General features: G+C 36.3%; 1 protein-coding gene across 6 annotated transcripts in view; it reads left to right on the top strand.

Annotated features, from left to right (window-relative positions):
- LOC106875258 (vitamin D3 receptor) overlaps positions 1-13091 on the top strand; it is a 582218-nt gene that overhangs the window by 428560 nt on the left and 140567 nt on the right. For 3 of the 6 annotated variants that reach the window (XM_089348091.1, XM_089348089.1, XM_089348093.1), the window contains one exon: positions 9293-9382. In XM_089348091.1, the coding sequence (XP_089204217.1) occupies positions 9293-9382 (90 nt within the window). The remainder of the gene's footprint in view (positions 1-9292; positions 9383-13091) is intronic. The other 3 variants (XM_089348092.1, XM_089348090.1, XM_089348094.1) reach the window with 1 other exon arrangement.

Raw genomic sequence — 13091 nt, forward strand, 5'->3', positions numbered from 1 at the left:
CCACGTGCCTCCACAGTCACCACTGTAGTATATCTTACATATCTTTGAAATTTGTTATAATACTAAAAATAGTGTGGGCCAGCTGGATTACTGTAATCTCATTTGTTCTGGTTTCATTTACAGTATATTTCAATCACTGAAGGTGTAAAGATTGATGTGTTTTTTTTTTTTGTGATCATCATCATCATTGCCATTGGACAGGACTGCTCTACATGTTGCTGTCCGTCATTAAACGATCTGACCTTACAACAGTCCACTGTATCCTTCTCAACTCATTTTTGCGCTCAACACTCCTCCTCCACCTATGTCTTTGTACATCCACACCAACACACACTGGCTATTGCTTTTAATGCTCAATCACTCTTATTGGTTTTATTGTGCTCCACTTTTCATACACGTTAACATTACATATCCACCCGTCTCATGTCTCTTTCCTATGCCACATAATTCTTCTTATAAGTCTTAATGTTTGGCTTATATTTCTATACACATATTTTTCTTCCACCTTCGCTAAGGCAGGTTTGTTTGTTCGTCCGTGGACAAGATATCTCAAGAACCGCTGGATGAATTTCAATGAAACTTTCAGGGATGTTTGACCTCATGACTGATTAGATTTTGGGATTGATCTGGTACTGGACAAGGATTCTGGATTATTTCCCCCCCCCCTTTTTTTTTTTTACTTAATTTTTGAGAGCAGTCAGGTTCATTCTTAGTATTCTCGTTTGTGAGAGCAGTCGAGTTTATTTCAGATATTCTCATTTTAAAAATCATCTCTGGCTTCTTGTTGAGAGGACATTGCTATTGCAGAAGTTTGCGCTCTCTGAGTGCTCTTATTATTATGATTATTATTATTAAGCTGGCAGAATCGTTAGTACACCAGGCAAAATGCTTAGCAGCTTCTTTGTCTTTAGTTTTTGAGTTCAAATTCTACCGAGATTGACTTCAAGGTTGATAAAATAAGAACCAGTTGGGTACTTGTGTCAATGTATTCAACTTAGCCCCTCCCTTGAAGTTGCCGGCCTTGTGCCAAAATATGAAACCTTCATTATTTCTATTTTTAACACTTTCGTTAAGGTATTTCTATTGGCATAAGCTGCTTTCATTTCTTTTAGGTTTTAAAATAATGAAGACTTGAGTAAAATGACTTTCTCGATATTAATCTGGTGCCTGGAACAAATTAACACAAAATTTAGACAAGGTTATCATCTAAATCAGGGGTTTTCAAACTTTTTGACTTACGGACCCCTTTATATTTCAGGCTTTACGTTAGGGACCCCCTTATAAACGCTTATGAAATTTATACATAAATATTTGCTTAAAATAACATATATTTTTACATTTATTTATTTAGCAGTATTTAACAAATAGGTTTATTGTCAATTAAAAGATTTCGATTAAAAACCACTTATAAAATCAAATTGCCCATAAAAAGTATTTGCTGACCCCCTGTCTTGTCCTTGCGGACCACAGTTTGAAAACCCCTGATCTAAATCACTTTAAAACTATAAATTTGTGTCAGGGAACCAAGATTGGCCTCAGACAAGTCAGTACCAAAAGGGTTAAAGTATTCCCCATGCAGTTCTGTTAATTTCTTTTCTAAAGAATGACTTTCTTTTTTTTTCTTCACTTCAGGATTCTCTTCTATTTCATGGAGACTTGTTCTATTTTACAAAATCTTTGATTATTGGTACTGACCAGCTAAGTGTTCAGACATCATAGGAAAAAACATCTTTCATTCTAAGGGGCATAGTTGAAATTGCTTTTGTAAATTTTGATTCTTGTTTTTTTCATAAAAAAACATTATTTTTTTGTTTGTTTGTTTGTTGGCTATGCATGTGTGTTGGGTGAGGTCTCAAAAAATGTTAGCTTGACAGTTTTGGTGGGTTTTATTATTTATTTATGGTGTGTGCGTTTGTGTGTGTGTGTGTGTGTTGTTTTTCTTTATTAATCCTCACATCTTCAATCTGCTTTTCTTCAATGTTTACCTAAAACCATGCAGACCTCTGATGTTTCCTCCACCTCTCCTATCATCTCCTGTGTAACAAAAATAATATTTAAAGAATTTAGTGAATGTTTTATTAAGTTTTAGAAATGTACCGTCATGGGTGTGTCAAGGTTGGGTAAGGATTCAGTTGGGTGCAGTCCTATACACACATATTACTGTGCACTGTGTGTATATATTAGACTTGCGTGTATCTGTATGCATGCTTGTTTTACTATGTATCGCAGAAGTTTTAAGTTTACTAGTATGAAGCATGTTCCACCCTTTAGCATTCAAATTATTCTCTCAAATGTAAAGCTTATTTATTCACATTGTTTTGAAGTAATTATGTATTATCTTGTAACTTTGAGATTTTCAAAGATGTGAATGTTTATTTTACACGTAACATTGTAGGGTAGGTGAGAAATCCTGGACCTAGCCAGTTAGGACATAAAACAGGTAGAATATTTCGGTCAAATATGGCCAGTTTAAATGCTAAAGAGTTAAACTGATCATATTCAGCTTCTGACACCAATCCTATAATGTCTTCTAAAAATAAAGAAATTAGATTATACATAATTAATTCTAAACAATGTGAATAAATAAGCATTACATTTGACAGAGTAATCTAAATTCTTAACCCTTTCAGTAACAACCCAGCTGAAACCAGCTCTGGCTCTGTAATACAAATGTATTGTTTTCGTAAGTTTTGAATTAAAATCTTCCACCAAACCTTAGTTACAATTTATGTTCCTAACATCAGCTTAATGATAACTGAGTTATTTTACTAAATTCTTTGTTATATTTAAAATTAATCGAAAGGAACACACAGCATCTCAACATAAATACAGTAACAAAAGGATTAAGGGTTAAATGCTGGGGATTATTGCTAAGTCATCCTGCATATAGTTGCAACAGATTCTGTCATACAGTCCTTGCTGGATGGATAATTGTTCAGAGTAGACAGTGTTTGTACATTATAGAAAAATTGTGCCATAATGGCTTCATTTAAGGGTATGCGATTGAGCAATGGATGCAGTGTAACAATCACTGCTACTATTGACTGCTTAGTTTCACACAGTGACATTTGGTTCAGATATTTGTTTCACAGTCATGTGATTCTGGGTTGAATTCCACCTTACAGAATCTTTGGTCAATAGCTTCTGTTATTGCAATCTACTCTGGTCAAGCCAATCTGATCTTTGACAAGGAAATTTGGTGGACAGAAACAGCAAGATCCCATAAGAGCACTATGTAGATAATTCAAAAGGGCCAGGTTTGTCATGCCACACAGCATTATGATAATTCTACCTGATGTGGTTTCTGTTGGCAAAAAAAGAGTTTAATAATGTTACTGGATTTCAGTTTTTGTAATAAGAAAATTCTAGCATTTCTCGTAGGCCATTCTTTGAAGAATGTATACAAGTTGCCAGCTCTAATCAGGGCTGAACATGACACAAGCTGTCAACTCACCACTGCAATATTAGATATTTTGAAAGTCCTCTTTCTCATTTGAAATCGTGGAATTTATTGAAAAAAAAAACAAAAAAAAAACGACTGAATCAACAATGCCAATGATATGTGCACACAAAAGGTAGATTTTATATTTGTTCTGTACCAGTGTGATAGTAATTTATTTGGCTGCTTGTGGTCAAAGGTACTGATGAATGGGTTATCAGCGATTGTCTCTTGATTTTAGAGACTTAAGAAACAACAACAACAATAATGATTATAATTATAATTATTATTATTATTATTATTATTATTATTATTATTATTATTATTATGTTGATGTTTATAATTGTTAGGACTTATTACCTTTGGTGTTAATTTTGAGAATAATCGGGTTACGTTATTCATGTCACTGTCTTCTTGGTATTCCCCACCACTGCAATCATAACTAACCGTCATCAATCATCTTCATCATGAGCAATTTTTTTTTTTTTGTTATATATTTTATTAATGTCGATGACAGTCTGGTTCCTTTCCAACCCCATAAAGCATTAGGAAATACCCTAAATTTAATATACACCTAGTGTAGCAACTCTCCATCCCAGTATAACAATAGTCCTCATACAAGAAGAAAACTGATAAAAATACAAACACCATACATGGGAAAAGAACCCTCTTTAATTGCTTGGACTTTTAAAAACAGCAGTCACATCTCCTTCAAATCACACCTGCCATGTTAAAAAGAGGAAAGGATGCATTAAAAAATGTAGTTCTAGGTGTACATAATATGAATCATAGTTAGGATGGTCATGATTGGAATGTCTTTTATCATATGTCTTCTCGGTTGGGGCTGACTTGAGGTTAAACAACAACTTATCCTTCTTGTTCATCTTTTACTAAAAAAGACGACTTTCTCTTAGAGTCTGATGTCATCTTTTTAAAAACCATCAGCAGTGGACACAGCTGCATGGGTGACCAGGTAATCATGTCTACTTCTGCTTATTACTACACTTTAGCTGCGTCCTCATGGAGCCAGGAGACTATGAAGTCATGGTATTTCATTGCTACAAATACACGTGGTACCCCAACATCCATTACGAAGAAATTCAAATCTTGATATGCCCTGGACTATTAGACTCATGCTCTCATTCTTGGCTTTTTCTGACCAGTGACAAAAAGATTGAGATAACTGCTAGTACACTCGGAAATGCAGTAGGATGACCAAGGTGTTCTATGTGAGTCATTGTGTTCTGGAATATATAGTCTACTGTGAGATTGGTGGTTATTGTGTATCTGCCCACTGAAACTTGACCACTAATGCTTAGGTTTAATCTTGGCAGTTTACTGAAAATTCAGTCTTTGTACGTATGAGGAGACAAGCCAAGAATTTCATTGGGAATTTAAAACTTGCTGCTGTCTTCCACCTGGTTTAGCCAGCTTGACAATGTCATTGCCTTGGAGATAAGCACTCTACTGCATGCAGGTAATTTGTGAAGCTGCAGGTGAGAACTGGGTGACCGGTGGAAGCCAGTGGCAGACAAGCTGTCCCCTCTTCATTCTACCTTTCTGCATCATAGTGCAGTATTGATTCAGTGACTCATCAAACCAACAAGCACTGAAGATTTTTGTTTTTATTTCTTCTGAATAATTTAACTCGATGTCACTGATTCGATATGAAAACCTACCTCGAACGAATATTTCATTCTGCAATGTTCATACCTTTCTCTGAAGCTTTGAAAAGGTTTAGGTGAAATAGTAACAATAAAGAAGCAAACTAGACTCTCTTATATTGCTGCAATCATAAACATATGTCATTTAAGCAGCAACATTGTTTTAAGGTTCATTTTTCCCATGCTGGTATATGAGGTGAACAGCTTTGTTCATCTTGCATTTTACCAATCTACATTGACCCCCATCCCCCCATCTTTTCTCTTCCCTCCCCCCTTGTTAAACCCAATATTCTCAGATCTCTTGCTCTTTCACCACCTCTTCTTCTAGCTCTCCCTTCATCGTCCCCAGCAATGATCACATCAGCATTTCTTTAATCCAGCACGTGTCCTCCATTTACCATCACATGTCCAAACCAGCACAGCTGACTCTCCTGCACACATCAGCAGTGGGCTGATCTCTTCAGTGCTTAACAAACAGCAGCAGGTTTCTCAGCTTACCTGCATTTCATTGTTCATACAAATTTATGCTGCACATGCAGCAAATTATACTTGACTCATTTCTCTCTTGCATCTTCAGTTTCTGCAGCCGATGCTTTATACCTTACTAACTTGCAGCTTTACATTCCCTATGCATGCTTCACTCGTCTGGATGCCCAAAAGTATATTGCTTTAAACATAGGCTATTCCTTGGGGTTACAGAAGCTGGTACTGGACTTTGTTACATAATCATTAAGTGGATAAAAGAGAGTGAGAGAGAGAGAGTTATTGTTTCACTGGATAGGTTGCCAATCTATTGCAGGTTAACATTTTCAGAAGGTGAGTTCTGCATATTTTCTCCTCTGCAGGTAGGTGTACAGATTCTACAGTAAAAGCAATAATCCCAGATTTTATTCCTATTCTCAGTTATTTTCACAAAGTAGATGTACAAAATCTGTGGTGATGAGTAAAGGTGACCTGGATCTCTATCTCGCACATACACACACACACAAAACCATTATGGATTTAGGTCCTATTGCTTTGAATTGGGGAATGATAAAATCTCATCGAAAATGGGATGGCTATTTACTAATGATAACAGAAAATGCTCAGAAAATCTACCCCAGCCCTCTCACCGTGTTTACCGCAGTTAGGTATTCAGATACTGTAATGTCCAGCTAGAACATTTTAAAACTATTAACCTCCTTCTTTTGTGTGTGTGAAAGATATATGCAGGATGATCTAATCTCCATTTATTATCAAGGGCTTTGTATGTTTGCCCTGAAGGTGGATTTGCACTTACTCACTGTACCGATGCAATGGACTATTATTCTTTTATCTTTTTACTTGTTTCAGTCATTTGATATATGACGGGCTTCTTTCAGTTTCCGTCTACCAAATCCACTGACAAGGCTTTGGTCAGCCCGAGGCTATAGCAGAAGACACTTGCCCAAGGTGCCACACAATGGGACTGAACCTGGTATCATGTGGTTGGGAAACAAGCTAATTACCACACAGCCACACCTACGCTTATTAGTACAAATATACATAATTTTTAAGGGATATATAAACTTATTTGCATCAGTGGTTGCCCTTGTGGACTGAGTTTGGCACAAGGTTTGTTCTGACAGAACAGCATATTGTCATTTAGCAACCTATATAGAAATATGTGTGAAATCAAAAACAAAAAAAATATTCACAAATTTGTGTGTGTAACTCTGGGTACAGGCATAGCCAAATGGTCAAGCAAATAACTTCATGTTCAAGAGGTACAAGGTTTGATTCCTCAGCATGACACATTAGGCAAGTATCTTCTTCTGTATAGCTTCGGTTCGATCAAGTTTTGTGAGGGAAAACAGATAAAAGAGGAACATTATGGAAACCCATCCGATGGACAGAGCCTATAACAGGAAAGACTCACCTTGTTACTCGCTGTCATGTTTCTTTCTGAGGATTGAAGAATAGAAACGTCTTTTAAATACTTAGTCACTTTTACAGTAATATATTGAGAAGAAAGTTCAATTGATAAATCGCCATCATCAGAAACAACAAGGGATTTATTAACACACGCGCACACACACACACACACACACACACGCACGCACGCTGATGTGTATGTATGTGCATATAACTTTTTATGCGAACAGGTATCAGAATCTGTAGTGATTTGTACAAACTATTTTGTGGCATTTGGTTACATCCCTTTATATATGTCATATGTATGATAAACATGATTATGTATCCAGATATATAATCCTGTTTGTTTTACATATGAAGTGTGTGTGTGTGTGTGTGTTGCTGGAGTACAGTGACACCTGCATATACCCTCCCTTCCTGACATCATCATATGACAAGGTTCTGTGTGCTTTAGAGAAGAGCAATCAATATATCTCATTGAAAGGTCAGCACCATGCTGTTAATAGAGGTGAGCTTCACTGTTGTACTAAATCTTTGACCCACTTTCAGTTCCCACTTGAAGATTCTCTCCAGTTATATCAATTCATTTTCTTTTTTTCTTTTTGTCAATAGAACTTCACTCCACAGACATCTCATTAACACTCTCACTTTGGTTATGTCTCTATAAAAGGCGCTTGACTTCCCATCATGCCAGCAACCACCCATCTGTATTTTTCTAACAGTTAAATACAAGATGTGATTTGCCCTTCCTTCAGTTAATTATAGGGGGAAAAAAAAAAAAAAAAAACCTGGTTGTGAACCAGGCAGATTGTTATACTCCGTTAATTCTGATTAATGTAATACACACACATATACTAATGTATGCTTTTTCCAAACATGTAAATGCTTAAATCAAAATATTTTCTAGCATCTGTATGTGTGCATGAATGCATACACACACACACTATTCCAATACAGCTTATAAGGTGCTAATCCATTTCAATTTAACCTTTTGTTTTTTTAACACCACACTTTAGAATGTTTACATGTTTTTTTACTCTCTGTTAGAGCCAAGCATCCCTAGTGACCCAAGTCCAACTTTGTCTTAGCTATTTCATTCAATCACCCAATATCTAATATTTACTTCTGAGCACAGCAAGCATGAATTCTTGTATAAAACTCAGTGTCTGAAGTCAATTTGCACCAATCACCAGGGACACATCTGCTCACAACTGGTCAAAACACTTGACTCTGGTAAGAAAAAAAAGAAGAGGACATCATAGCTGACGATAAAAAAAAAATAGTAATGAATGTAATAGATGGTACCAAATCTTCTGGAAAACTTCTTTCTATCATGTTTTCTTATTTTTTTTAGAGTAAATCTTTGTCTGGAACTTCATTTGCCACACAAATTTACTTCTTGATTTTTTTGCACATTTGATAAACATCTATGCCATATATTCGTCAAAGAGAAACTCATTGATTTGTGGGAGAGAGCTTAGCAGTCTCGGGAGGCGATTGTGTATCAATTTGCCAGTTTGTGTTGGCACAGAGAGAACTATAAAACAATAATGTTAAGCGAGAAATAATGTGTGTTGAGAAGACAAAGACTAGATCAATCAATGACTTATACTATCTCTTATATAAGCACATGACCAGCAGTTTTGAGGAAAATAGGTAGTTGATTACATTGACTCTAGTATTTGAGTGGTACTTTATTAATCCCCAAAAGGATTAAAGGCAAAGTTGATCTCACAGAGATTTGAGGTTGACTCTGCTTTTTTTCCTTTCTGAGTTGATATTGGATATTACTTTTTAAGTTTCCTAAGAAAGTATGGGAGGCATCTTGACTGGTTTCGGTTTTATCTGTGTGATTTCATTTGCAAAGCATAAAATTCACTCTACTTACCTAAGCTGTGATGAGTGAAAAACTAAATGAACAAGGTTTTATATGTGTAGGTGTGTAGGAGGACATCTGAATATCTGAAGCCCATCATTCTTTTGTTATTCATCTTTTCCCTTTTCTTCTGAGAAAGATCCCAATAAATCAGAAATAAATATAATCAATATTAGATGAATACAAAAGAGCCTCACCCTCCAAAAAAATCTTTTATTTAAAAAAAAATTTTCATTTTCAAAATATTTCCTTTCTCGCTTGTTTTCTTGAGGAAAAAATGAAAAAGAAAAAATATCCCCCAGAATTAAGAAATAGTAAAAAAAAAAAAATAAAAACAAACTATTATTGCCTTTCTCTTGTAACTTCTTTTTCGTCTATCTTTAACATATCTTTTCTTCCCTCTTTATCGTTTGCTTACAGCCAACAACACAGTAGCTTGAACCCTGCACTCCGCGCTCGTTTCGATGAAGAGATTGACCGTTTATACAACGTGGCTCCGGACAGGTCAGTGTGGGTATTTTGTTTCTTTGTGCTCTCAATGTAACATGAACATTTAGGGAAGGTGGGGAGAGGTGAGTGACTACCATGTCCATTTCTCAAGATGCTTTTTGCCCAACTGGCAAACTTGATGATTGAACCTTTATTTTAAAAGAAATGTTTTTTTTCTCCTACCCATCCATCAACTTGTAAACCATCATTACTCTCACATATATGCATATATAAGATAACCTAATAAAAGATTGTATGAATCAGAAACAGAAGAATATTAACAGTGAGGTCTCCAGTTTGCGTTAATGAATAACTTCAACTACATATTATCATCATTTTAATGGCTACTTTTCCATGCTTGCATAGGGTCAGACAGGAGTTTGATTGGGCAGAAATTTCTACTGTTGGATGCTGTTTCTTATAACACCACCACCACCACCTTTTTCCATGTGAATTAATAATCTTCCAGTGTATCAAACAACAAAACAGCTTGGACTTGGTTACACAGAAAACTGGCAGCAAATGATAGTGTATGAATGAGCCTTCTGCTTACAAAGCACACACAGCACATCAAGATGCCCACATGTGCTTTCACAGTGTATCACAAGCACATGTTACCATCTGCATGAAACAGTGCAGCCATTGTTTACAACCACTGATTACACAGGAAGATAAAGAGGAAATACAAACTCACACACACACACAGCTGGATCATTTCAGTTTCTGCCAACCAAATTCCCTCACATCTTTGTCATCCACCATGTATTTAGTGCGCCTAAACACATGTTCTCTGGCACAAGCCTTCCTCAAAGAATATGAGAGAAATGGGAAAAGCATGGGGTGGCGACTCAGTCTTTAATGAATAAATTCTATACTATTTGTATTATATATATTTTTTTTTATGCTCTTGTTTGTACACCCAAATTTATATTATCAGCCAGACAGACTGCTGTATTCTCATTCAGTGGAGGGTGTTTGCTTAGCAACTTCATTCATGCCAGTGCTACAGAAAAAGCCCCAGTGCACTTTCTAATGTGCTTGTCATTAGGAAGGGCATTCAACTGTAGAAACTATGAAAACCGAGGCAAGACTTGATACTTGGATCTGTTGGATCTTGTCAAGCTGTCTAACCCATACCAGTATGGAAAGCGGAGGTGAAATGATGATGTTTTCATAGATATATCGATACAATTTAATACCAATGAGGTAGTAGTTTATTGCTATATCAATTTAGCCTTTTGTTTTGCCTTTTCTTTTTCATTCCACGATTTAAAACATTAACATGTTTTTCATCTCTATTTCTTTAAGGCAGAGCATTATATTGTTTCCCAAATGCAAAACTGCTGTGTGTGTGTGTGTGTGTGTGTGTGTGCCTGCGCGTGCACACAAGAAATTGGAAAACTGAGTTGTAATGTAAAATAAGGTTTTGTGACATTGGCAAATGAGTCCAGTAATTGATGTTGTTAGGCATACAATATTTTCAGTTATATATAAAATCATGTGCATACACAATGTGTTTGTCCATGCTTTGTTTTTTTATTTTTAACATATAATACCTTTCTTACTGCTAGCCACTTGGTCATGAAACAAGAGTGGACTATTATTTTTGTTCTTTTTCTGCACCTCTCTCTCAGATTGGGTAACCTTTTCCAAGAAGTGAGCTGCACTACTAAAAAAAAAAAAGTTCTAAGCAATGTTTTCTTGGTGTATCGTTCAGAAAGTCCCTTGGGCTGCTGTTTGCCTTAGACTGATGTGGACTCTATATCAACCAACGAAACAAACATTGTAAAAATTTCTGGTGACTTAATGTTTTGGGTGGTCGGGTAATATTGGTGGGTGGGAGAAGCACGATGGTGAAGTGTGTTCATTCAAATGAAACAAAACGAAATTTAAAAAAAAAAATTGCTTTTGATATCTCAAAAACTCTTCACTCTCCGCTGCCGCTAGGTTATGTTGACCTTATTGAATTCTGAAATTTGCAAGATCCACTTTGGAAAGATGGCAAAGAAAATCTCTCTTATGTAATAAGCTATTATCCATTACGCTCCTATTTCCCCACTCTTTTCAAATTTTCGTTTCATTGGTGAGAAAAAACAACTACAACAGAAGCTTCAACGAAAGTGCTGCAACAGCAGCAGTAACAACAACAACAGCAACAGCAGCAGCAACAATGCTGCAGTCAATAATAATCACTTCGATTTTTATTCCATTCCTTCCATCCCTATCTGGGTGGGAGTGGATGGGTATCTGTAGTTTTATTTTACCTTTCTTTTCTTCCTTTTCTTCCTTTGCTGTTATATTCTGTGTTTTCAACCACCACTACCACCACCACCATCCCTATCAAAACCTTACCACCATCTCTCCACCACACCACAATCATCATCGTCGTCATCATCTTCATCATCTCGCTGCAATCTCCACTACACCACCGCCACCATCTCCATACCTACCACCACACCATTTGCGTCTCCCTCTATATCCACATCACCTACTCCATCTCCACTTACATCCACGGTTTCTCCGTCTTTTGGGGTGAATTACTTTACATTGCCTTATTGCATATTCAACAGAATTTTTTTTTGAGGTTTGGATATGATAATGGTGGTGATGGTGGCTGTTGTGGCTGGGTGGTCTTAACAATAGTAACGGTAGTTGTCGTAGTAATAGTAGTGGTGGTGATGTTAGTCTGGGCGATTATCGTGCTCAACCATTGTAGCGGTGATGGTTGCTATAATAGCAGTTATAGTATTGTTGCATTTAAGCTCCACTAAATCCTTCACCAAGGAGCCTATGGTCAAAGCTATCTTCACAATCCCCTTGTTTTATTCAGATATACTTTACCCAGCTATATATATATATATATATATATATATATATATATATATATATATATATATATATACACCTCCTTTTTCTTTATATACAATATCTGTACACCACTTCAAACAATCTATACATGCTGCCTGACTGTGCCCTGTGCGAGTGGCATGTAAAAAGCACCGTTCAAGTGTGGTCGATGTCAGTGCCACCTGACTGGCACATAAAAAGCACCCACTACACTCTAGAAGTGGTTGGTGTTAGGAAGGGCATCCAGGTGTAGAAACCTTGCCAGATCAGATTGGGGCCTGTTGCAGCCTCCTGATTTGTCAGTCCTCAGTCAAACCATCCAACCCATGCCAGCATGGAAAGCAGACGTTAAACAATGATGATGATATATATGTATATGTGTGTGTATATATATATATATATATATATATATATATATATATATATAAACACAGTAGGGTACATGATATGAAGGGAACTGCTTTAGGTACTGTTTGTAGGAGGTAACATAACAGAAGCTCCCTTATTGGTAAAAAAAGGTATCTTAATTCAATGTCCAATCTACAAAAGTCATTAAACCCATGCTAGAATGGAATATGGCTGTTAAATGGTGTTGTTTTCGTAGCCTTCTGGGTAACCTTGTGTTGCACTCTTTCTTTCTGCATCCAATTGCCAAATACCATCTCTCTCTCTCTCCCTTTCTCTCTCTCCATAATTGATGTGGTTAGTCACTGTTCTGCCTATGCACTGTCAATGCACATAGATATGCATATTTGCATTTAAAGCTCAATGTGCATGTTTATCTACTCAAGCATCCACGTGTATGTAGGCTTGTATATATATATATGTGTGTGTGTGTGTGTGTTTATATTTACACATGGACACATGAATTGGCGAGATGTGA

Source organism: Octopus bimaculoides, chromosome 2, assembly GCF_046866305.1.
Source record: "Octopus bimaculoides isolate indiv1 chromosome 2, ASM4686630v1, whole genome shotgun sequence".
Lineage (NCBI taxonomy): Eukaryota > Metazoa > Mollusca > Cephalopoda > Octopoda > Octopodidae > Octopus > Octopus bimaculoides.